Genomic DNA, 27,105 nt, shown 5'->3' with positions numbered 1-27,105 from the left:
CATTATGTTTCCAGCGGGATTTGCAATTTGTATGTTCTTCAGAAAAGGAACATCTAAATCACAGTTGTTATTTTAAGTTTAAAAATTACTACACATTAGGACAGAGAATATACATTATGTAATGCCTATAATTTTCATTAGCCTGCCCTAAAATGTAACTTTATTAGAAGTACTCAATAGTAAATAAAGAAATTATATACAGGCATAATATTTCACTACACTTAGATTTAAAATTTTATCACTGGAGTTGATACTCTAAAATACGCATACCTAAATTATATGCGTATAGAGTAGAGACAAATGCTGTATTTCTTCCTGGCAACATTATGTTTTGATCATAACCTAGGCAATTTTGGTTTATTAATAGTTCAGAAAGTGGCAATAATACTAGGATTATCTAGAATTTATTTGTTACAATGATGAACAAGTTTTTGATCTTATAAAATATAAAGGGAAATTACAAGAAGCCATAAAATTATTAAATGAAATCTTTATTGGTAGTAGTATTAGTGTGTATGTGTTTTATTTAGTCTAGGAAAGACTCCGAGATCTACAAATTATAAAAGTCATTGCTTATGCTCTTGAATTTTTGGCAGGACTGGTTGGTATTATCTATGGCTAAAAACACTGAATGTACATAATTTGACTGCAGGATACCAAGAAATTAACCTGGGACAAGAATGGAAACTCTCACCATGTTAGCTGCCTTATGGAATATCAGAGTGGTGATGTGAAACTGCTAGTGGAGAAATGTCACCAACATTCCTGTTTGTCTATGGACCCTGCAAGCTATACCAACAACATTTCAGGAAAAATATGATATCTTCAGCATAGTTGCTCAGTTATCAGGGGTAAGAACAACAGTCTTCTAATTAGATGTAATGCCCACTAGACAAGAGAGAGTTCAAGCCAGTTGATGTAAGTCAGAGCGAAAGTCTGTGGTTGAAGAAACAATTTTTATAGTTTTATTTGATAGACATTATGGGCCTGTCAAACTGCCTTCTGAACAGGTATGCTTTTACCCATAGCTCACTGTTATTGTCAGTCTCAACTCATAAATACTGGTGAATATCCTGAGATCAATTGCCTGTTATTGGGACATTTTAGGCTATTAATTATCTGTGGACATCTGTAGTCACTGATGCGAAAGCTCATGGATCACTGCAGAAGAGTGTACAGAATGAGTATAAGAGACATAGCGGGGGTGTGGAGTGCTGGGTAACAGTTTCCTCTGTAATTAAAACTTCCAATATGCCTGGAGCTCCTAAGAGGGAAGATAAACAACTCAAAATAGCCTCAAGTAATCCTTGATACTTACAAGGTTCACTGCATCCCTCCCTGACACTGTGAGCAATGAAAGATGAGAGTCTTTCTCAGATAAAATTAAGCCAAGCTGCAAAGAAGTCTCTCAGAGAATCAAATCCACAAAAAAGACTGAGACCAGACCAAATCCATGTCACAGAACAAAACTCAGGCCTTGTAAAAGTTTTTGAGACTTCAATTCCAATTCAAATAATTATCATTATTCCTTCTAGTTGGAGAGATCCCAGAAGAGACACATCGGTCTTTCTTTTCTTTCCATTTTTTTTTGAGACAGGGTTTCTCTGTGTATCAGTCTTTCTTATAAATTCTAATACAGACATACATTGTCCCACATGTTACCTCAAAGTGCTATTTTCAAAGGGATGTCACAGAGCTGGAATTTCCCTGTCACAATGTCCTTTAAAGAAACCAATGACTTTCCTGAATGTGGCAATAACCTTAAAATCATGAATTAAAGAAAGATTATCAACCAGTTTCTAAATTATTGGCTATTAGCCACTACATACATGGACCACTTTATGACCAAGCCATTTCTAGTCCATGAAAATATCACAAAAAATATTACAGAACAATGCAAAGCTAGAGGGTTTAAAGGATATGTGGTCCCAGTCTGTACTGTAGTTCCTAAAACATCAGGGTTTTAAAGATGACAAAAAACACCACCAATTTTCAAGATGTAATCAGCATTCCTTTGCCTTTTCTCTATGTCTATTTCCAGGTTTTGTTAACATTCAAGTAGTAGATACTCTATTTACTTCACTTACTAGATCATCCATGTCCTAGGATATCTGACCTTGGGAATTACTATAAAGCCTAAGAACATGTTAGGGCACAGGTTAATTTTAGTCCCATGGACCGTTAAGTTTATTACTGGGAACAGTCATCTTCAATTTATAGATGAATGGTGAACAATATTTTATTTTCATTTTTCTTCATTAAGAAATTTTCTACTCACTCCACATACCACCCTCAGATCCCACCTTCTCCCTCCTCCCAACCCCAGCCCTCTCTCTCAAGCCACCCCACATCCCCACATTCCCCAAATCAAGGTCTCCCGTGGGGAGTCAGCAAAGCCTGGCACTCTGTGCCTAGGCATGTAAAAGCCCCTCCCACTGCACAAAGGCTGTGGAAGGCATCACACCACAGGCACCAGATTCCCAGAAGCCTGCCCATGCACCAAATATAGGTCCCAATGCCCCTGCCTGGGTGCCTCCCCCTAAATAGTTTGAGCCAAACAAAGGTCTTCAGTATCCAGAGGGCCTAGTCCAGTCGCATGGGGGCTCCACAGCCAACAGTCCACTGTTCATGGGCTTCCACTAGTGTGGTCTGTCATCTCTGCACATCATCCTATCATGATCTCAATGGCCCCCACCTGAAGAATCCCTCCTCTCTCTTATCAGTTGGATTCCTAGAGCTCAGCCTGGTGCCTGGACATGGATCTCTACATCTGCCTCCATCAGTCTCTGGACAAAGGCTCTATGATGACAGTTAGGTTATTCGCTAGACCTGTCAAGACTAGAGCAGTCCATGCACCTACTTATAGAGAACTTTTTACAATTTATTTCTTTTTGAGAATGTCATTAATCAATGTAACAAAATCATATCTACTCTTGCTTCTCCAAACAACATTCCATTCATCGAAAGAGACCCTTCTCCCAATTGTTTGGCTATTGATTTTCATAACACAGTAAGCTCAATTAGTGATGGTAACATGTACATGAGTTTAGGGCCATTTATTATAATCCTAACAGAAAACACAACCTCAAAAAACTTTTCCTCTCATAGGCACTATCAACTGCATATAGCTCATCAGTGTGCTGGGGTGGGTTCCTAAAGATCTACTGAGTCTTTGCCAGTAATTTACTTGTTTTTTCTTGTGGAGATTTTGTCAAGTACCAGAAACACAGCAGAAACATCTTGCTATAAAGATGGCATTTCCAGAAGTACTTGCCTGTTTGCTCTTAAATCCTTCTACCACCTATTCCAAGACGTTTCCTAAGCCATGATGATGAGAGGATTTGGTTAGATGTCCTACTTAGGTCAGAACACTTAGTATGTTCTTCTCAGGACTTTAAACTATTATGCATTTTCTCTTGACTTCTATTACATAAATAAGCGTTTATGACCAAGATTGAGAGCAGCCTATGCTTCCAGATGTAAGCATAAATATTTAAAAAAGGCATTTGATACTGTGATCACTTAGCAAACTAACAATAGTGTGTTATACTGTGAGCCCTTTTCCATTTCCAGCCATAAGATATTCAACAGCCTTACAAATTAAGACATGAAATATCTTCCTATTGTTCAAGCTTCAAATTAAATCAGAAAGCATTTAGCATTATATATCTGCTAGCATTATTATTTGTATTATACCGTGTTCTGGTCTATACCCTTACACAGAATGTAATTTAATTACTTTTTTGTGGCTTTCTTTACAGTTCTACATCAATATGAAGGGTTTCATAATTAAATCTTGTTTGTATATGCACTCTACATGCCAATATTTTTTGAATGTAAATATAACACTTAATTTGTTCTGAAAAAATACAGTCAAATGAAATAATGTGAAGATTACATGCCAATACCCAGATACTACACAATTCAATAACAAAAAATAACAAAAACAGAATTACATATGAAGAAATGACTTATTATAATGTTTCATCCAAGAGAACTGAAATCCAGATTTTGTGTTCAAATGTTATTATGCAGTTTATTTTGAACATTTTTCATAAGATCAAACTTCTTACTTTAACATAATATTTGGTTAGCAGAAAAGATGTTTGTGATATTATAGGCATGTCTGGTGTAGGAAATAAGTTCATTATATTTAATGGATATTTTCAGATTTAGAATTTCTTTTCCTGACCTTATGAAAAGAATTTATCTGTGGTTTGAACAAAATAATGTAGCACTTTGGGGCAAAGATGCAAGAAAGTAGCCCTGCACTTGAGGCCAAGATACAGAAAATCTCCACAGCTACTGTAGCCTTGCCCTTGGTGCTTTGGTAGACAGGAAGGAAGGTGATCCAGACACTGCAGAACACCATCATGCTGAATGTCAGGAACTTGGCTTCATTGAATGTGTCAGGCAGATTTCTGGCCAGGAAAGCTACAATGAAGCTCGCCAGGGAAAGGGAGCCCAAATATCCCAGGACACAGTGGAAAGCAAAAACTGAACCTTTGTTGCAGACAATCAAAACGTGGCCATGCTCAGCATGTACATCCTCATCAACAAACGGAGGAGAAGTTCCCATCCAGATTCCACAGAGAATCAGTTGGATCACAGTGCAGATGGGAATGATGAAGTTAGGTGCACCTGATGCCAGCAGCCACCTCATTCTTCTATCTGGAACAGTGACTTTGAATGCTAGTACCACAGTAATTGTCTTAGCCAAGACAGAGGAGACAGCCACAGTGAAGACAATTGCAAACGTTGTCTGCTGCAAGAAACAGGTGGCCATATGGGGATGACCAATATAAAGCAAGGGACAGAGAAAACAAAATATGAGGGAGATGAGGAGGACATAGCTGAGAACTCGGTTATTGGCCTTAACTATGGGTGTATCTTGATGTTTCAAAAATATACCTAGTACAATAGCTGTAAGAGAAGAAAAACACAGAGCCAAGCTGGCCAGACACATTCCCAAGGGGTCTTCATAAGCCAGAAAGCTCACAACTTTTTTGAGGCAGTGAGTTCGTTTTGCATTGCTATACTGATCATCTGGACACTTCACACAATCATCCATGTCTAGTAGAGGAAGAGAAGTATTTTCAGTTTTAGTTTTTCCATAGTACTCATGAAACATGACACATTAATGCATTAGGAAGTCATAGCTAAATTATATTTACATCTTGTGTTATATGAAAACTAAATGTATTTGATGCATAGGATTTAATTCTATTTTCTGTTGCCTTTCATCTTATTGCGAAGGTTTTTTTTTATATTTATCATACTTACACATGAACATCAAAAAAAAAACACTAATATACTTTTAAATAATGTTCAGGTAGCCACAGTAACCTACCTTGGATTAAATCATTCATGAAAAAACACATTTATTTTTCATAGTTTGTGTACTATACAAGACAAGAACCGGTAACGAGCTAGTTTAATGCATCGTATAATTCATTGATCAGCAACAAATTAGGTCTCACATATAAATGACCTCATGGGGCTCATAGGAAATCAAACTCTACTCAATCCATATATTAGAACCCACATGTACTACATTATTACAGTATAATACCTAATAATGTTCAAAATATTTGTGCTTACATACATATTAGTAAAGTCCTCTCCCCTCATCAAGGAAACTTACCATTGAGGCAGAGACTACTAGGGAAAAATAACAGCCATTTAAAGTATAGACTTGTGCCACTAAGTACAATGGATACCTATATTATAATACTCTGTCACTTAAGGCTCAGGAAAAATTGCAGAAGAGTGGGATGGAAATATTATAAGAGTTAGGGGATCAGGGAATTTGATGTGAGTCAGTTTCTCCTAGAAATGTCACATGCTACAGCCACAAATTCTCACCAACATGATTCCTTAAATTAGGGTGAACACGTTCAAAAACAATAGACATGGCAAAGTGGATGGGGGAAAGACTATCAGGCCACAATGCTAGAAAGAGAGCTACAGGCATCTAATGGATATTGAGAGCAGAAGAAATTGTCTTTCCCAGAGTAAAGCACACCAACTGATTATTTTTGGAAATCAAAAAGGTCAGCCCTGAAAACATACAATTAATATTGCACAGACTGAAGAGTTTGTATTTAGAAATATATCTACATACTCCTACACATAAGACAAATACACATTCCAACAATTAATGAGAAAAGAGGCTATAGATTTGAAAGATATTCTAGAGGGCTTTATTGGAGGTGTTTGAGGAAGGATAGGGAATGGAGAGTGATATAATTGTATTATAGTATCAAAAAGAAATAGAAAAAATATCCAGCACTGTCATGAAAAGCAGAAACAACATGAACAAATTCCCATCTAAATTCTCTACATGTCAAAAACATCCCATTTCATTTAGGCTTCAATGTTTGAGCTTTAGTTGGGCACATTATCTGCAAATTTTAGAAATTTCTGTAAGATTTGACAGGCAATGCTCCCAAGGTTACAGTATTTATTGAGAGAACAACAAATCTAGATAATATTCTATATCTCAAGGGCATAAATTTGAAAGATAGTACTAGATGATGCTGATAATTTTTAATTTGTAACACAACATATTTCTTTTTTTTCCAGTTGCATTGATATAACAGACCAAACTGAAAAGTGATGATTCCATTCCAGCACTGAGTCTATCCATCAAAAAGTTTCTATTAGGCTTCAGTTTTTCAATTCTCTCTGGTATTGCTAAGGAGTGTCATCTAAACTGCTGATTAGGAGCATTATAACACTTTAATTTTTAATATTCTTTTAAAATTAATTATAAAATGTTCTATTTATTTCTTTGTATGGAAAATATATTCTTCTTGTATACAATACACCTTTACCATAGTTTCCCCTTCTTCCACTCCTCTTGTGATTTTCTAAGTAGGTGAAGGGCCTTTAATTCCAGCACTCGGGAGGCAGAGCCAGGCAGATCTCTGTGAGTTCGAGGCCAGCCTGGACTACCAAGTGAGTTCCAGGAAAGGCGCAAAGCTACACAGAGAAACCTTGTCTCGAAAAACCGGAAAAAAAAAATTGAGTATAGTATCTTGTCTTTAACCAACACAAAAGTCAATATTTGTTCAGTTAATTTGGAATACACACACACACACACACACATATATATATATATGTGTGTGTGTGTGTGTGTGTGTGTGTGTGTGTGTGTGTATGTGTATCATTTGAATTAAACAATTTTTATTTTCTTTTTGTGCATTATTCTATTCAAGTAGTTTGCTTTCTCACAATATATATGTAATATGTTTATTATTTTAGTGTAATTTTTAAAAACCCACACTATAATTTTTTATAATTCCCAAGTTTAACTCATGTAGAATCAATTACATGGTGGTCTGGCTCTAAGTGAAACTGTCAGTTAAGTATTTAGCTATTTCTTATCACTACTACAGTTATTAATTCTACCTTTCTGTTACCTGATACACTATCAAAACAAAGTTTTCAGTTTCTGTACCTCAAATTAGATTAAACCACCTATTTAATTAAAAAAATATCTTTGATTTATTTGATGTGAATATAATAATAAGCTCTTTATTTTAGAGTTCAATATGATGGCATTCAAACTCACCTATGAAGTACAGTAAAACTGAAAATACAAACTACCAATGATAACATTTCTACATTTCTACATCTTACATTTATACATAGCATGATCTACATTTGCACACAGTACAAAAAAAGTGTTTCTAAAACATGATACAATGTCACTGAACATATACTCCTTGTTAGAAACACTGGGAACAGGGGAAATAGAAACATATGTATGCACAGTATATACATCTTAAATAAACTGAAATGTAGATACAACTTATTAAAAAATGCTTACTATTAGGATAGAGATTAGTTGCAATAGTAACTGTTAGTGCTCTAAAGTAATGTCCAAGAGAATATATTATGTTCAATGGTTCTAGAATGACACAAAAATGTAGTTTAAAAGACAGAGTATATTATTTCAAATAGCAGTGTTACTGATGCTTTCAACTTCATAATAAGATTCATCTAATCCATATTCCCAAAGGACGTTGTAAGAACTATGTAAATATGATAGAAAATAAGAAATTTGTTCATCATTTTTATAAATAATTTCCTTACTTGTCATATTGGAAATTTTATTTTCTGGACATGGATCACAATCAAAACAGCAGACAGCCATTCCTTCCTGAGGGGATTTTCTGTGTCCTGGACTGCAGGGCCTACTGCATACAGAGGGTGGACTCTGAGGAAAATCAGACACAAAGAGTTTAACGTAAGTTGCAAAAGCTGCAGTGATTCACAACAAGGAGACACTAAAATTTCTCTTTTTAAACACATATGATATAAAGTAAAAACCTATTTTATGACAAACATTATGAATGTATAGAGATTTATGTACTATGAAACACACACAAGAGAAAGGAGAGGGAGATATACACACAGAGGAAGGGAGAGAGGGAGAGGGGGAGAGGGAGGGAGAGAGAGAGAGAGAGAGAGAGAGAGAGAGAGAGAGAGAGAGAGAGAGAGGGAGGGAGGGAGGGAGGGAGGGAGGGAGAGAGAGTATAGAGGAGTGGAAGTCAGTCAATAAATGAATAAAATCAAAACTCTTCATCCCAAAGATGAAGCATGCTGTTCTAGAGTATTTATGCTACAGGTAAATCATTTGAGTTAAGATCAAATTACCTGTCTAAAATCTGTGGCCCACTGTATCATTTCATCCGATATGTACAATTGTGGATCATTTGGAAACTGTCCAGAAAACTTTCCTATTTTCACTTTAAGTCCAAAGTGATTAAAATATGTGATATAGAAAATGTCATACTCTGTATCCTGTTTTGTCTTTTGGTTCATATTCACCAGATCTCCAGAAGGATTTATAAATTGTATGTTCTTCAGAAAAGAGAACATCTAAAACACATTTGTTATTTTACTTTTAACTATGCCTTCATAGTAGGACAGAAAATGTGAAGTATGTAATGCCAGTAATTTTCATTTGCCTCTTCTAAAATGTAACTTCATTAGAAGTACTCAGTAATAAATAAAAGAAATTACATACAATCATAAAGTTTCCCTGCACTTTGAAGTTAAAATTTTCTCACTGTAGTTGATACTCTAACACACACACCCTAAGTTATATGCTTATAGATTAAAGATGAATTCTCTATTTCTTCCTGACAATATTGTCAGTGCTACTAGTATTATCAGGAATCTATGTATTACAATGATGGGCAACTTTTTATCATATAAAATTCATTTTATTCTTGCTTTTAAGAAATTCATGAAAAATATTTTTCTTCCAAATTTTAAAACATAAGATTAATGTTTGTGTTTGAAATATTCTGGACAAAATTTCTTCACTTAGAATGTAAAATGCAGACTTGTGCCAGGATCACCTGTAACATAATTTATGATACTAACAAGATCTTCATCACATTCAGTGAAAGAGTCCAGAAATATATGCACCTGGAAGAAAAGTTTGTAGTTTTCCTAGATTTAGAAAACTGTGGTTCCCTTCAAGAAAGTCATCTCTATGACATACATCGCATGCAATGCAAGAATAATACCTTCCAGGAGTTCAATTCCAGTCCTTTTCCAGCATTCTCTGACCATATGTCTACTCGTTTCAGAAGCATTTTATGGAGTGAGTGGGCCACAGCATACACAGCATTGTATAAGTTATAACTTGAGTCACTCATGGACATTCCAAACTGGTGCCTAAACAACCACTTGAATATATTTGTGGTTGAACAATTTTTCAGATTCTTACAAATACATGATGACAAAGAACAATTAAAATAAATCCACCATAGTCTAGCCAATGAAATTTCATTACTGTAATTTGAAGGGTGCACTCTCTGCATAAATTGTTTAAAACCAGATATCTCAGAATTCTGATGTGAATAAATGAAAGTCCCATAGGGGGAGTTAAGCAAGAAATGTCCTTTAATTGTGATTCTATCAAATTGTGACATACTGACCCAGATTCTGTTAACTGTTACAGATTTCCATAGTATAAAGTTCAGTTGTACAGTAGAGTCTTTGTTTCCATAAACAATCACAACTTTTGCTGATGACATCATGATCTGGTGAAAGTACTTATCAGCCATTTTAAGGAATGATAAATTCCCGTGGATGATAATACTTACAAATGCTAAACAGACAATGTTTCTTTGCATCTTCTCTCTCAATTCAGAAAGAAATTGAATTCCATGGTCATCATCTGAAATGATCACTCCCACCCAATTCCATCTGAAGTAAATCAGTAGGGACACCATGGCTAGTGGCAGAGATGTGTCCTTTGGAGATATCTGATAGAGGTGAGGAAATTGTTCATGGACATTCAGGAGAGGTTGAAAATAACCATAGTAGAGCTAGAGGATATAGAACATAAGCATAAATGAAGAAGATGCAATGAATAATGTTTGCTCTAAGACCTACGTGTACTAAGCAAATGCTGGGGGTGTTAGAAAATGTGAATTCTTATCCTCATCATTAAAATCATATCCAATTTTTTGTGGTTGTCCAAAACTACAAATAAACTAAGTTTTCTGGTAAAATGTTTCAGACTTCTTCTGTCTTTTTGTGATAAAGTTGTTATGTTTTCTGCTGAAAGCATCTGAGCGTGTATTTTTGATAGAACTGAATAGATATAAACCCAGTCTCTGCCTTTTAACCTTTTTGGTACTCAGAAAGTCAACTAGAAGGAGACAGTATTTCATTAAAATTATCCCACCTTGACTTACCTCTGGAGTTCTAGACATGTACCACAATGGTCCAAAAGTTGCAGAAACTCCCCATATGGGTCCTGTAAGTACAATTAAATGTTTTCTCTGATCTTTGCAGTAGTAGTTAGGAAAGTTTTCACTACTTTTTGGAGATAGACCATATTTCTTCTTCTCCTCCACCAGGTTACATTTGATGTTAACTAGCAGAGAAATATTTGGTAAAATATGAGGGTTTCTATTGATTTCTTCCATGGCATAATAAAGAGAGAAAATCAAGTGGACATTCTTTGGTGTCAACCTGAAAACAGAGCACACTATTCATGAGAGATTAGGTTCCAAACATGACAATTTTAAATCACACTCAATGTGAGAATAATACTGAATTCTTTTTTTCTGTCTCATTAGTAAGTGACACAAGTCCTATTTCTTTGGTGTATGAGAGACCTATGCATGAATATTAGGATTCTTAAAGGCTTTTTCAGGGAGGTGTGGATTTCATACCAATGAGATTGATTCTTTTACTTTGAATTTTCTTAACGTTCCATCCTATTTTCTGTAAGCTTCATAAAATATATGCATGCCATTTAGGGACTAGAAAAGATAGTATTGGCTACCTTTGAATCTGCTCATGCCATCATCTTGTATGCCTTGTACTCCTAACATTTAATATATGTGGAAAATAAATGTCTATTATCTGCTATCTGGAATGCTATACTTTTATACAGAGACAGCACTGGACAAAGATATGTCTTTGTTAGGGATATGAAGACTAGGCAGCCAAACCTGCCTGTGTCAAGAGCTCTGAAAAGGCTGAGGGATTCATAGATAATGCAAATAGCATAATAATTCTTATACTCCCTCTTCTCTTTCATACTTTCTTATTTTCACTTTGTATTTGAGGATGTGCATTATTCAGTGATACAAGATTGGATATAAGTATACCTGCTTCCAGTGAGGAATGAATTACCTTCTCTTTAGGTGGACCCTTATGCTGCCTTTCAACCTGTATATTCAGCTTGGTATTACAGAGCAGGTCCTGTTTTGAGTTGTTTTAGACTTGTCCTGATATGTCCTGTGTAATAAACTTACTTTAGCTTCTCTCTTTCACTTAAGGTATTTGGATTGGATGTAAATGTTTTGATATATTTCATATAGAGTTTGATCTTATTTAACAATAACATCTCATTTCAGTGTATGAGTATTTTAGATATTGCCTCATGCTGAGACCTGCTGGTAGCAATGGTTTTACTAGAGGCCCAAGAGTATACAGCAGATGGCAACTGACAGTTCAGGTGTCATCTCACCATGTAAACAATTCTCTAATGCAGAACCTCTTCAGACACAGCTTAAAGAGCCACAGCCCCTGGACACTGTTGCTTGTGTCTGTAATGTCACATATGCATAAACAGGTATGCTATCTCCCTGTAACAGGAATCTTAAAAGGTTTATTAATATAAACAAACCCAAGGCCAGGTATTGGGGTGAATACTGGAAGATCGGAGGGGCAGAACACAAACCACAGCTGACCTCGCCTCACCACTTTCTCAGCTGATCCTGAATCCTCGAACTGGAAGCCTCTGAGTCCTCACCCAAATGAATCTAGGCTGAAGCGCTGTTAAAAGCTAGAAGTTTAACCAAGCTCTAGTTCCTGGTTCTCATGGCTTATACTCCTTTCTGCTTCCTGCCATCATTTCCTGGGATTAAAGCCACGTGTCACCATGCCTGGTTATTTCCAGTGTGGCTTTGAACTCAGAGATCCAGAGGGATCTCTGCCTTTGGAATGCTAGGATTAAAGGCATGTGTGTGTCACCATTTTCTGGCCTCTATACTTAGTGAGTGTTCTGTGCTCTGACACCAGATAAGTTTATTAGGGTGTACAATATATTGGGGAACAAAATATCACCACATTTCCCTAATACCTGAATTTTAATGTGTGGTGATATTGTGTCCCTGTGAGTTCAAAGCCTCATTGGAAACAGCCAGGCATGGTGACACATGACTTTAATCCCAGGAAGTGAAGACAGGAAGCAGATAGGTATTTAAGGCATGAGGACCAGTAACTAGAGTCCTGTGAAGCTTTCACATTGTTAGCAGCAGTTCACCTGAGACCCATTTGGATGAGGACAAAGAGGCTTGTTGTTTGAAGAAACAAGATCAGCTGAGAAGTTGGCAAGGTGAGGTTAGCTGTGGCCTGTTCTGTCTCTCTGATATTTCAGTGTTCACCCCAGTACCTGGCTCCAGGTTTGCTTTTATTAATAAGACCTTTTAAGGTTCATGCTACAATAATGAGTAATCTCATCTGATGTGTATATGTAATCTCCTGATTACATCTCAATATTATGAGCACATATATCTGTGGATGGTCAGGAATATGACTTCTCATTAAGTTGTATAATTCTCATTATTATACCAGGATTATAAGACACTTAGGCCCTTTATTATCAGTAGCCCAGACTAGCATAAAGAAAACAGCAATTTCTTCTCAGTTCTGAGAGGAGCTACATACTATTGGCTGATTTGGGGCCTCAGAGCAAATTCAAACTAGACTGAATGTTTCTGGAAGTGGACCAAAAGTTAAGCATTGCAGATATGCTCAAAGATAGAGTTACAGATGTCTAACCTTGGTTATTAATCACAAAGCATACTAAAATACTATGCTGTTTTCTCTAGCCATGCCTCATTGATAACAGAGACCAGTAGTCACTCCCTACTAAATTCTTTGGTAATTAACACTTTACAAACGTATAACCTCAATTTATGAATAAAACTCAAGGTTCAGCTAACTACCAGTTTGTTGTTTAGGTCCCAAATAACAAGTAATCAATTAACCAAGTCAAGAGAGAAACAGCTTTAATTGGAAAAATTTTCACAATAAGCCAGGGCTACAGAAGATTGTCTGGCCTCATAACCTTGAATATAGAGTTACAAGTCACTTCCTTCTGATCAGGGGTTACAAATAGGATAAGAAAAAATATTTTTACATTTGGGACCTATGCATTGCCATGGTAAATGGCTCTGCTACTCATTTACTCAAGGAATGTGCTATGACGTTCAGATATGCTTTTGCATCTCTTATTTTTATTGCAAAGAGCTTCTTGTTAAATAAGTATATACCTGTGTAGGACAAAGGGAGCAAGAGAATTGGAACCTGAGAGAGAATTGAAGCTGTAGAGAAATAAAGAGCATGACACTCATATCCTGTATGTGAGTCTGATTCCCTCAGATAGATAGAAACTTATTCTATCTGTAGACTCTCAGATAAAAAAGTTTCTTAAAATCCTGCTACTCTGAAGGCATTCTATTTACATCCCTGCAGCAATTCTAGGAACTGGATTCCCAAGTTGCGTTAGCCTCATCCATACTTTCTGTATTGCTTTGTGACTAAATACATATTCAAGTAACTAGACATAACATGTGGCTGTAAAGCTAGTATGGAATTGATTGAATGATTATTTTTCCCATAGTATTTTAATGCTCTTGTTTGAATCAGGTTTTTTTTGGCAGTGTCTCATTCTTGTATTTTTTGCAATTATCTCTTTCAGAAAGAACTGAAGTTATGTCATATTGTCTAGGCCCTTGACATTCTATACTGGAGATGAATATGCCTTTTTAACATTGAATTCTCCCATTCATGCACTACAATTACTTATCTTTGAAATACTATTATGTCAAATAATAGAATAGACAATAATTGAAAAATCATGTATTTTAGAAATTGAAAGAACACTTTTTATTTTCATATGTAACAGGAATACCTAGGACAACTAAATAAGACTAAATAATGAAATATCTTCTGGGAATATCACTATGGCCTCACAATGTACTACATAGCTGTAACAATAAAAACTGAACTAACTGGCACAAAAAAAAACAGGCATGTTGATGAATAGAAAGGAATTGGAGTCTCAGACTAAGTCTACACACCTATGGACATCTATTTTATGATAAAGGGGCCAGAAATACACTGTGGAAAAGCTAAACCTCTTTAACAAATGGTTCTGGCCAAACTGAATGGATTCATGGAGAAGAACACAAATTTATCCATACCTATCACCCAGTACAAAACTCACCTTCAAGTGGGTCAAAGACCTTAGTGTAAGACCAGATATGCTAGATCTCTTAAAAGAGAAAATTGGGGAATAGTCTTGAACTCATGGTTACAGTATTTTTTTTCTGAACAGAACACTGATAGCAAAGGTATCAAAATAGCAATATGTAAAAGAGACCTTATGAAACTTAAAAGCTTTTGTATGGCAAAAAAATCTCCACCAGCATTAGGACAGAGTGGCAGACTGGAAAATGAGAAAGATCCTTAGTCATCACAGTACCCTAAATAAAATGTATTTTGAAATTTTATCCAATTATGTTTAATATGGCCAACATCAATCAAACAAATGCTAGTTTGTGCTGCAAGAATGCATAGTAATGGGAAGACTCACCCATTGCTTGTGGGAATGCAACCTTGTAGAGCATTATGAAGATCTTTGCAGTAATTCCTCAGGAAGCTTGGTATAGATCTACTTCATGATAGAAATATCTGACCGTTCTTAGTCAGGTTTTCTAATGCTGCAGTTAAAAACCATGACCAAGAAGGAAGCTAATAGGGAAAGAGTATAATTGCCATATACTTCTGTATCCTTTTTCACGAAAGAAGAAAGTCAGGGTAGCAACTCCAGCGGAGTAAGAAACTAGAGAAAGGAGCTGTTGAAGAAGCCATAGAGGGCTGCTACTCATCAGCTTTCTTCTTATGGTTTGTTCAGCCTGCTTTCTTATAGACCCTAGCATCACAAGCCCAGAGATGGAATAACCCACAATGGGCTGGGCCCTCCCCTGTCAATCGCTAACTAAGAAAACGTTCCACAGACATGCCCACAACCAATATCATGGAGACACTATCTTAACTGAGTGTACCTCATCTCAGATGACTTTAGCTTGTGTCTAGTTGACTTAAATTTTTAGCATACCCCTCTTGTTCATGCATGCAAAGGACTCTACATCATCCTATAAAGACATTTTTGGCCCATATTCATACGATGGAAATCTAAAATAGTACAATATTCCTAAAATAAATGCATTTATGAAGGCAAACTAAATGAAATTGAGATATAACAGTTGAGATCAAGCCCCAACTGTACAGACAGGTCTTGTAAACAAAGGAAGCTTCCAGCACCAAGAATGGGTTACATTCTATTGAATAGTTAGCCAAATCAGCCCCAAAGGGACCATTCAAAAGCACAGGCGGTTACCAAGGCTCTAGGCTCCTGTCTATAAACTGATGTTAAGGCCCTATGGCTGAAGATGGTACCTACACAGCTGAGTGAAGATTAAGAAATCAAGCTGGTGCCTAACTAGAGCATTTATGCCTGCTAACTACTGCCCATAGTACTCAAAGTTCTCTGAAAAACAAGCAAGGTAAACACAAACCTGAATACCTACAATGGTGACTGCCTGCAAGATGTGCTAGTGAAACAGTGGCACAACTCTGGTGGGAGTAACCAAATAATAATTGATATGGTTTAGGTCCATCCCAAGGGGTCAAAGACTACTGCTCTGAAACAGGAACAGAGCCATAAAATGACTCCTAATTTCGTTTGAATTTGGTGATTGATCTGTTCCTTACTCAGACATTGTCAGAAAAGTTTTTACTTTCAGCATATATAGATAAATACTGAGACCCACAGCTGGTCAATGTACAGAGAGTGAGAGACCTTGCACCACTTTTACATGTTGTTTCTCCATCAAATGCACTACCACTTCCCACAGGGCTTAAGGAACTCCATGGCAGAAGAGGTGTAAAGATTTGTAAGAGCTAGAGTGGATTGAGGAAACAAAATAAATATGCCATTCTATGCTCAGGACTGCTGCACATGACCTCACAGAAGCTGAGGCAGTATGTACAAGATCTGCACACGTCAGTGCCAAATGGAGTCCATTTGCTCAGTGCAAAATGGAGTCCATTTGCTCAGTGCAAAATTGGACAAAAGCTCCTATACTAAGCTCAGAAGATACCTCCTATCAATATTTGCTTACAAACAAAAACTTTGTTCTCTCCAACATAGTCTTCCTGGGGACACAGACTTCCCTTTGGGGCTGGCCCAAGATTCAGCAGTATATGGCAAAAACAATATAAACTCAATGGTATCTGTGAAGCTTCATTGTATAATAATTTATTTTTCAGGGCTTTAAAAGTTATTTTAACCTTAAAGTCCTTTGGATTTGTATTATGTCTTCCAGTTTTGTGTTTTTATGGGATTCCTGTGCCTAAGAATGTGTGTCTTATTATCTATATGTGTATCTCATTCTCTTTATTTCTTCTGTTTTTCTTTTCTTTTTTTTTTTTTTGAGACAGGGTTTCTCTGTGTAGCTTTGCGCCTTTCCTGGAACTCACTTGGTAGCCCAGGCTGGCCTCGAACTCACAGAGATCCGCCTGGCTCTGCCTCCCAAGTGCTGGGATTAAAGGCGTGCGCCACCACCGTCCGGCTCTTCTGTTTTTCTGATTGTGTTACCTATTCTGATTTGTTTTTGTTTTATCTTATTTTCTAACAATTAATTAGAAGACTCTTTGTTTCCATCAAGAGAAAGAAAGAATGTGGGTTCAGATAGGAGGGACAGTGCAGAGGATCTCAGAGGAATTGGGGGTGTGAAACCTATAATCAGAATATAATGTATGAAAAATAAATTTTCAATAAAAGATGCAGGGGATTTAAGTTTGATCTGTGCTGTAATGTAGATAGCCCTGTGAAAATATTATATTATATTAAGTTAAAAAAAGCATAAAAGAGCAAAAAGCAGATTATCTCATTCAAAATAAAAGACCAAATGGAACTCTATGGGGTAGAATGTAGATTCAGGAATAGGTAGGAATGAGTGGATAAAATGATGACAGCTGAACTGTTCATTATTCATGATTCCTAGAGAAATGTTCTGTATTTTGAACTTGACTATGGTGATCGATGCACACTTCTTTGTATGTCTCATTCATTATTTTAAACAAGTGGAACATAAAATATATCTTAACAGAAACAAAAACAAAAGCCCAAAACAAATTAGCTATTTAAGATTTGTGCTTTTCCCCCTTTGGAATCATAGTTCAATTTAAATTAACATTTATACTATTCAATAATTTTATATTGAGAGCTTTCTATATAAAATCTTCAAAGGTTTACTGCTTTACATTTCAAAAAGTATCTACTGCTACCTTGTGCCATCATCAATGATGCTACATTTTCTTATCTGCTTGGAAAGCCTCTATTTATCAGTTGTTGTTTTTCTTTTTAATCTGTGGAAAATCTGGAGTTTATCAGATGAGGTTTTTCTCTGGGACACAGCACATTATCTATGGAAGTGAAGTAGCATTGTGAACTTTTTAACTTGAATGTTCTATTTAGTCACAAGTCACTTATCTTTCTGTAAAAAAATCACTATATTTAGAAAGGTGAAAGAAACTTACTCCAACGTTTTCTCCACATAGAAGATGAAAGAAACTAGAACAATATTGCCAATTGATACATAACTGAAATATGAAGGCCAGTTTTTAGTTTTTAAAAAAAGATTATAGCACTTTGATGGTTAAACATTTTCCAATGGAAAGCCATTTTTTTCAAGAGAAATTGGACAGTACAAATTAGACTTGTGATGCATTGAAAAATGAGACAAAGTGTGCTGGTTAGGAAAGAGGCATGGATTGGGGAAGTTATTGGAAGGGCATGAATATGATCATAATGCATTCCATGAAATCTTCAAATGAGCAATAAAATTTTAAATAGACAATACAAGCTGGTGTAGTTATATGAGAAAATAAGTGAATCCTTCCTGAATTGTTCAGATAGGCTCACAGTTTAGAGATTTGACTCAATCTCTATGGAGATTGATTGATAGCATTGGTTCCCTCTCATCATGATACATCCATATCGGAAACATGTATGACTAGAATATTTTCAACATAGTTTGGACAAACAGAAGAAATTTATAGGCAAAATTGTGATCCTAATTCCAGTGGAGGGTACACATACCAATAACTTAATTTCCTGTTGTATACAAACAATGCTGACCGGAAGATCCATGATATGCGGTACAAACATTTACGTATCCCTCATATCTAATCTCCAACAGCATTGGAAATATAGAGAATTTATATATATATATATATATATATATATATATATAATTTATAATACTTTTATTTCTTTATATATATTAATTTATATATATAATACTTTTATTTCTTATGTCAATCAAATTCCAATTTATAAAGAATAGTGGATGCCAAAAGAAGAATCTTTTTCTCAGTAACAGAGAAATTCTGATTATGAATGTCAACAGAGGAATTGGAATAATTGAAATTTAGTTTGTTAAATGACACACCTAAGTGCTCATTCAAATCAGAAATGTTATAAAAGGGCCAGGAACTGTATAAACAAACAATCCTTCTGATAAATTGGATCTGATGATAGCTATGAAGATCCAAAGAATTTACCAAATTGAAGGAACATATTATTCACTTTTAAGTTAAAATGAATACATATACAATACATTTTTAAACATATTTTTATTTTATGATGAACTTAATTTCACATATCAGCCACGGATTTCCCCGTCCTTCCTCCTCTCCCCCCTAGCCCCTCTCCCCCAATCCACTCCCCTTTCCCACCTCCTCCAAGGCAAGGTCTCCCCTGGGAGTCAGCCCAGCCTGGTAGAGGAAGCTCAGGCTAGTCCAGTCCCCTCCTCCCTATACCAAGGCTGAGAAAAGTGTCCTAGCATAGGCTCCAGGCTTTAAAAAACAGCCCATGCACCAAGGGCAGGTCCTGGCTCCACTGCCTGGGGGCCTTCCAAACAGTTCAAGCTAATCAACTGTCCCACTTATCCAGAGGGCCTGGTCCAGTTCCATGGCGGCTCCTCAGCCATTGGTTCTCAGTTCATGCGTTTCCACTAGTTTGGCTATTTGTCCCTGTGCTTTTTCCAATCATGGTCTCAATATCTCTCACTCATACAATCCCTCCTCTCTGGCTCAGCCGTGGATCTCTGTATCTGCTTCCATCAGACACTAGATGAGAGTTCTATCATGACAGCCAGGGTGTTCAGCCATCTGATCACTAGAGCAGGTCAGCTCAGGCACTCTCTCGACCATTGCCAGTAGTCTACAGTGGAGGTATCTTTGTGGATTTCTGGGGGACCTCTCTAGCATTCTGCTTCTTCCTATTCCCCTGGGGTCCTCATTCATCATGGTATCTCCCTCCCCATTCTCCCACTCTACTCCTGATCAAGTTGGGACCTCCGACTCCCCTAAGCTCCCTTTCCCCTGACCCTTGCCCTCCATTACTCCCCTACCCCCAGTTTGCTCATATAGATCTCATCCATTTCTCTGTCATTGGCCAATCCCTGTGTCTTTTTCAGGGTCCTTTTTACTAGGTAGCCTCTCTGGAGTTCTGAGTTGCAATCTGGTTATCCTTTGCTTTACATCTAGTATCCATTTATGAGTGAGTACATATCATGTTTGTCTTTCTGAGTCTGGGTTACCTCACTAAGGATGACTTTTCCTAGTTCCATCCATTTGCCTGCAAACCGAATGATGTCATTCTTTTTCTCTTCTGAGTAGTACTCCTTTGTGTATATATACAACATTTTCTTTATTCATTCTTCATTTGAAGGGCATCTAGGTTATTTCCAGGTTCTGGCTATTACAAATAATGCTGCTATGAACATAGTTGAGCATGTGTTCTTGTGGTTTGATTGAGCATTCCTTGGGTATATGCCCAAGAGTGGTATAGCTGGGTCTTGAGGGAGGTTGATTTTCAATTTTCTAAGAAAATGTCATATTGACTTCCAAAGTGGCTGTACCAGTTCACCAAGACCGCTCAGCAGCAGACCCTGCAATCTACACGCCCTGCCCTGATTCCCATCTGCCCGAGACCCCAGCTACTTCCTGAGGCTTGGAAACCAACCCCCAGCACTATTTGGACCTAAAGAGCTCTCACTGGGCCTAGTGAGAGAGCTGTCTTTGGAGAAAGGGCTGTCATTGGACCAAGAGTAACCTCAGCAGACAGGGAATCTGCTAGCCCTCATTAGACCAAGATTGGCTTCCTGAAACACAGAATCAATCAGCTCTAACTGGACCAAGAGTCCTGAGAAGACCAAGAAAGCATTTGTGACTCACAGAAACAACTAGATTGTGACGACCCTAGAGCAGCTCCCTGAGACACAAAATCTACCTGCTCCAATTAGACCAAGAGCTAAGATTAGACACAGAAGGGCCCCCTGAGACACAGACACAACAAGCGCAGAGTGGAACAACAGCAACTCACTCAGACACAGGCACCTCTTATACCCATTAAAGGAGGAGATAGGCAGACGTCAAGGCAGAAGTACATACAACAACATAAAGAGCAATACAGCATCATCAAAACCTAGTACTCCTCCAACAGCAAAACCTGAACATCTCAAGGTAGTAGAAGCATAAGAAAGTAACCTTAATAATAGCATCATGAACATGCTAGAGGTCTTTCAAGAAAAAATGAAAAATGAAATGGAGGAAAAGATAAACAAAAAAGTGGAAGAAATCAATAAAGAAATTGAGAAAAAGACAAACAAAAAATTGGAAGAAATAGAGGAAAAGACAAATAAATTGGCAGAAAGCAATAAATCTCTTAAAGAAAACCATGAAAAAGCAATGAAACAGGTGAGGGAAACAGTTCAAGAACTGAAAAGGGAAATAGAAACAATGAAGAAAACACAAACAGAGGGAATGCTGGAAATAGAAATTCTGAGCAAACAAACAGGAAACACAGATGCAAGCATAATCAACAGAATACAAGTGATGGAAGAGAGGATCTATGGTGTAGAGGATACAATAGAGGAAACAGATTCATCAGTCAAAGAAAATGCTAAAGCCAAAAAGTCATAACACAAAATGTCCAAGAACTCTGGGACACCATGAAAAGACCAAACCTAAGAATAATAGGAATAGAAGGAGAAGAATACCAACTCAAAGACACAGAAAATATATTCAACAAGATCATAGAAGAAAACTTTTCCAACTTAAAGAAGGAAATGCCTATGAAGATACAAGAAGCCTATAGAACACCAAACAGACTAGTCCCCCCGCCAAAGTCCCCTCACCACTTAATAATTAAACAACTAAATGTACAGAATAAAGAAAGAATATTAAGAGCAGCAAAGGAAAAAGGCCAAGTGACTTATAAAGGCAAACCCATCAGAATAACACCCTATTTCTCAATGGAGATTTTGAGAGCCAGAGGACCTGGACAGATGTAATGCAGACATTAAGACACCATGGATGCCAGCCTAGACTAATATACCCAGCAAAACTTTCAATCGCCGGGTGATGGTGGCGCATGCCTTTAATCCCAGCACTCGGGAGGCAGAGCCAGGCGGATCTCTGTGAGTTCAAGGCCAGCCTGGTCTCCAAAGTGAGTTCCAGGAATGGCGCAAAGCTACACAGAGAAACTCTGTCTCGAAAAACCAAAAAAAAAACAAAAACAAAAACAAAAACAAAAAAAACTTTCAATCATCGTAGACGGAGTGAACAAGACATTCCAAGACAAAGCAAGGTTTAAAAAATACCTAGGAGGCATCCAGGCACGGGCACTGGGTCCTGTGCTCATTGCATGAGTTGGCTGTTTGAAACCTGGGGCCTATGCAGGGTCGCTTGGCTCGGCCTGGGAGGAGGGGACTGGACCTACCTGGACTGAGTCCACCAGGTTGATCTCAGTCTGTGGGGAAGGCTTTGCCCTGGAGGAGATTGGAATGGGAGGCGGGCTGGGGGGAAGGTGAGGGGGGCGGGAGGGGGGAGAACAAGGGAATCTGTGCCTGTATGTAGAACTTAATTGTATTGCAAAATAAAAATTTAAAAAATTAAAAAAAAAATACCTATCCACAAATCCAGCCCTAAGGAGGCACTAGAAGGAAAATTCCAACCTAGTGAAATCAGATACACCCACGAAAACACAGGCAATAGATAACCCCATAGCAGTAAACCCCAAAGAAGAGAAGTACACACACACTACCACCAAAAGATAACAGGAACTAACAATCACTGGTCACTAATATCCCTTAATATCAATAGACTTATTTCACCTATAAAAAGACACAGGCTACTAGAATGGATACGAAAACAGGACCCATCTTTCTGCTGCATACAAGAAACACACCTCAAATTCAAAGATAGACACTACCTAAGAATAAAAGGCTGGCAAAAGACTTTCCAATCAGATGGTCTTAAGAAGGAAGCTGTTGTAGCCATCCTAATATCCAGCAAAATAGACATCAAACTAAAATCTATCAAAAGAGACCAAGAAGGACATTACATACTCATCACAGGAAAGATCCACCAAGTGGAAGTTTCAATTATGAACATTTATGCCCCAAACATAAGGGCACCCACATATGTAAAGAAACATTACTAAAGCTTAAATCACATATCAAACCCCACACATTAATAGTGGGAGACTTCAACACCCCATTCTCACTACTGGAAAGATCTACAAAATTGAAACTTAACAGAGAAATAAGGGACTTAACTGATGTTATGACTCAAATGGACTTAATTGATATCTACAGAACATTCTATCCTTACAATAAATTTGTATTAAATTCTCTAACTTGCCACAAAGTAAATTTCTGATGTTCTACAAAGCATATAAATATGATGAGTGGACTGTTGCTTCTCTTCTATTTTCACTGTGATGACATTGGACACTAGTAGAAATAGTCTGACAAAATATGTATGCTATTGTATTTTCCCTTAAAATTCATGTTGTGGTTTCCTTAACCATGCTATTCACATATAGCTAAACAATATCTTAAAGATTTTACTAATACATACATAGGCAGAATGTTTCTTTATAATACCAACTTACATTTCCACAGAAGAGTCTTATTTGAGATGATGCGTATGTGTTTAATTTTGATGAATCTCATTCAGCCTGGCCATGTTTCAGAACGTCATATTTTATTCATAGTGATCTATATTATATATTTATTTATTTAGATAATACACCATGTAAGTGCATTAATACTCTCATATTTTCTTCTATAAATTCATTTGTTCTATCAAATGTGATATCTTGTTTCTAATCCTGGTAGAACCATCCAAATATTGCTTAGAAAATAAGAATGAATAGCTATAAAATAAAAACTGCTGTTTATTCATAATACAGAAGACAAACATACAGTAATCTGGAAACCTGTTTGCTACATAATAAAAATACTGAATAGGAATTTAGATACAAAATATCCAGTCTGTAATGAGCATAGAAGTATATGAAGAAAATTCAGGATATGATCAGGACCATTATTTTATATGTGAGGCATTTATGCCTCCATGAGAAAGTTTCTATACTAATTGATTACTTTTTATTAGTAAAAATCCAAACAAGTGAGTCTAGGAAGAAAACATTTGCTTGGCCATTTTCTTTATTATTCATAAGTTAGCAGAAATCAGAATATTTCTCTGGACCTCTCTCATCTTGTGTCATATAAATTTATAAGAATAAATGTAGAATGACCCTATGATTTCAAGTGCCAGAATTTTAGATGTAAAATTCCTCATCATCTTAAAATAGGAGGTCACATCACTGAGGCATATTAATTCAGTAGCTGATAAAATTTGAAAGTGAATGATATGAATTAAAAACATTCTTGCTATTACTTTCAAGGCACAGCCTGCCTACAATGTGGAGATAATCACTGGCTTATGGAAGACATGATATAGGTAATGGTGAACATGTTTTGTTCAAATTCTACTCAAAATGCCCTTCACTCTTCCTCATTTGCATTGGATCATTTGGATGTCTGTGTCATCTTCTTCATGTTCCATATTACCATGAATATTACTTTTGTAACTATTATATGATCCCTTGCTCATTGCTCTACATTTTCCTTCAAACCTAATGATATTTTTGATAAACGGATAAATGATCAACACATAGGATATTGTTTCACTTTTGTGATTTTTAATTTGTTCTGAGATATTTCTATTTTGTAATACAGTCAGGAACTCTCTCCTCTCTTTTGAATGTCCTACTAAGATAAGCTATCAAAAACTGAACATAACCTTTATCTACAACTGAAAAGTGTGATGATTCTCAAACATATACAATGCTATACCTAGAAATGTGTTTTTACTCAAATTTAGAATGTTATTTTTGACAATTTCCCTATCAAACTCCAAGTGACATTGTAACAATTTCCTCAGTTGAAATCTCAACCAGTAACCTCATTGATGAAGGAAAATTATGGTCAAAAATATAAATCAATCATTGTGTAGTGTACTTATCCTTATAATAAAAAAATGATGTAATTAGGGAAAGAAAAGAAAGATTTAAATGTGGAATAAATTTAATAAATGAATGCATATGCAGCAAAATGAAACATGACAATTTTTAATCAATAAATTGGCTTCAGCCTGGAGAAATTTGGATGAATTTTTTACTTTAGTACTTTTCTCTCAACTCTTAGCAAGTACCACAGACAATACCTTTTATTCTAGCACTTTCAAGGGAAAATAGTAAATCATTGCTTGCAGGGGCATCTACTATTCTAGTAAGTGAACACATTGACTACTGGAGTACTCTTAATGGATGCTTCATGTGTTTCTAACTTAGAACTTTGAAAAAAATTCTGATATTGTTTATTCAACAAAAATGTGGCTATGCATACGTAACTGAATGTAAAGGAAAGGACAGCATAAAACTATCATAGGGAACAGATATTGATTTTCCACACCTGATTTCAGCTGCAGGAGTCAAAGAACACAGAACACAACAGTTGTAAAATTATGACAAATAGGTTATTTGAAAAATATCTCTGCACCTTTTTAATATATATATATATATATATATATATATATATATATATATATATAACTAAAAGTCAGGGCAAACACACCAAGGTCCACTTTGTAGGAATTGGTCATTGTGTGCTGATGAAAAAACAATAAAAAACAGTAGCAGATGAAAGAAAGACCACTTTATTGTAGCCTCTATGAAATAAACGAAAAACAGTGTTTAGTACTTTGTTTGTGAGGGGCATCACATAACACCAGTTGGGAACTGTCATATTAAAAGATTGGCTCTAAAAGCAAAGTTGACAGAATGGATCATTCATTCAGCTTTCAGCCTGGAATCTGTGACTTGAAAAATACAAACAAGCTAACCTCTAAATCATCAGAAACAGGACAATAACCTTCAGTAAACATGAAATAAATTTGGGTAATGTCCTAATGGGGGGAGGCAAAGACAGAAAGAAGACACACAGAATAAGGGTCTACCTCTCCACAGCCCTAGAATGTATCATCTACCATGATAAACAAAAATTAATAAGTGAAAGAGTCACTTACTGTTTATCTAGACTTCCACTGAAATAATCACTTTTCATATTTCCATGTTCTGTATAAATGAAAAAGGAACAATCAGTATCTTTATCTCCTTCTGGGTTTTCCTTGTCTTTCACTCTGAAAAAGCACACAGGGTCAGTCAAACTGCAGAGCAGTAAGGCAGGCTTCAGTACCAGGAAGACAAAGAGCAAAGACAACATCTTTGTAATGTAGCTAAGGTAAGAGCCCGAGCAAAGCGCAGCATGAGGAGTGATGGAGAAACCCTTGTATCAATTATGCATGAACCCATCCAGGTGTCTCTTTTTATTATTATAGTTACTGCAAAGGAATGCAGTACCTTTCAGAAATCTCAGTACATTTCTTTTGAGTATACTGTTTGTCTCTGTGGGTTGTATACTCACTCTCTGGCCTGGGGCTCTGCATATGAGTTCCTAAGTCCAGGGGACAATTAAGGGATAATAATTTCATTTATGATAATTCTTCTGCTCCATATCCCTTATGATTAGATCCATGTCATTGGACATGAATTTAGCAGACACAATTCCTCTTGGGCAAATTTTCTAACAAGCCTAGTTTACCAAATCAGTTCTCTGATTACCATTTGTAGTAGTTGAGTTGGATTACATCAGACATTCCAAATGAGTTTTGTGTCAAAAACAGTTCTTCATAGACAGAGCTTAATATAGACACACAGAAAATATGACCTATAATGTTCATTATAGGAAGTAGTGTCTTTACTGTCTGTTGTATGTGTATGTTCTGTGTCTGCTTGAATGCTGTCTTGTCAATCTGTCAGTCCACCAATCTGCATGTCAAAGGACAATGTCATTCAGACAATGCAGTAGACTTCAGAATGAGAAAATATTTTCATATATTACGTATCAGATAGAAGAATAATATCCAAAATTTATAAAGATCTCAACAATACAGCTCAATAAAACAAGCAAGTCAAAAATGGGCTACAGACACAGAAAATTCCAACAGAGGAAAACTCAAATAACTGAGAATCAAAGAAACACTCAACATCATTAGCAACCATGTAAATAC

The 27,105-nt window shown here is 36.4% G+C and overlaps 1 protein-coding gene across 1 annotated transcript; it reads right to left on the bottom strand.

The window, feature by feature from the left end:
* Positions 1-4,153: 4,153 nt before the first annotated feature.
* Positions 4,154-26,261, bottom strand: LOC131902242 (vomeronasal type-2 receptor 116-like). The gene is made up of 6 exons (XM_059253275.1): positions 26,062-26,261; positions 10,725-11,004; positions 9,546-10,352; positions 8,665-8,889; positions 8,101-8,224; positions 4,154-5,073 (listed from the first exon to the last, which is right to left on the bottom strand). The coding sequence occupies exons 1-6, from the start codon at positions 26,256-26,258 to the stop codon at positions 4,154-4,156; spliced, it is 2,553 nt and encodes an 850-aa protein (XP_059109258.1). The 5' UTR covers positions 26,259-26,261.
* Between the last annotated feature and the right edge of the window lie 844 nt (positions 26,262-27,105).

Source organism: Peromyscus eremicus, chromosome 1 (assembly GCF_949786415.1).
Source record: "Peromyscus eremicus chromosome 1, PerEre_H2_v1, whole genome shotgun sequence".
NCBI lineage: Eukaryota > Metazoa > Chordata > Mammalia > Rodentia > Cricetidae > Peromyscus > Peromyscus eremicus.
This window is presented reverse-complemented; position numbering and strand designations above follow the sequence as displayed.

Excerpts from the sequence above, each read along its gene's own strand:
- LOC131902242 (XM_059253275.1), bottom strand. The coding sequence starts at position 26,258 with ATGTTGTCTTTGCTCTTTGTCTTCCTGGTACTGAAGCCTGCCTTACTG. Across the intron at positions 8,890-9,545 it reads TGGAATTGAACTCCTGGAAG|ATGTTCTCTTTTCTGAAGAA; the intron begins GTATTATTCTTG and ends AATGTGTTTTAG. Across the intron at positions 8,225-8,664 it reads GGGCCACAGATTTTAGACAG|AGTCCACCCTCTGTATGCAG; the intron begins GTAATTTGATCT and ends GATTTTCCTCAG.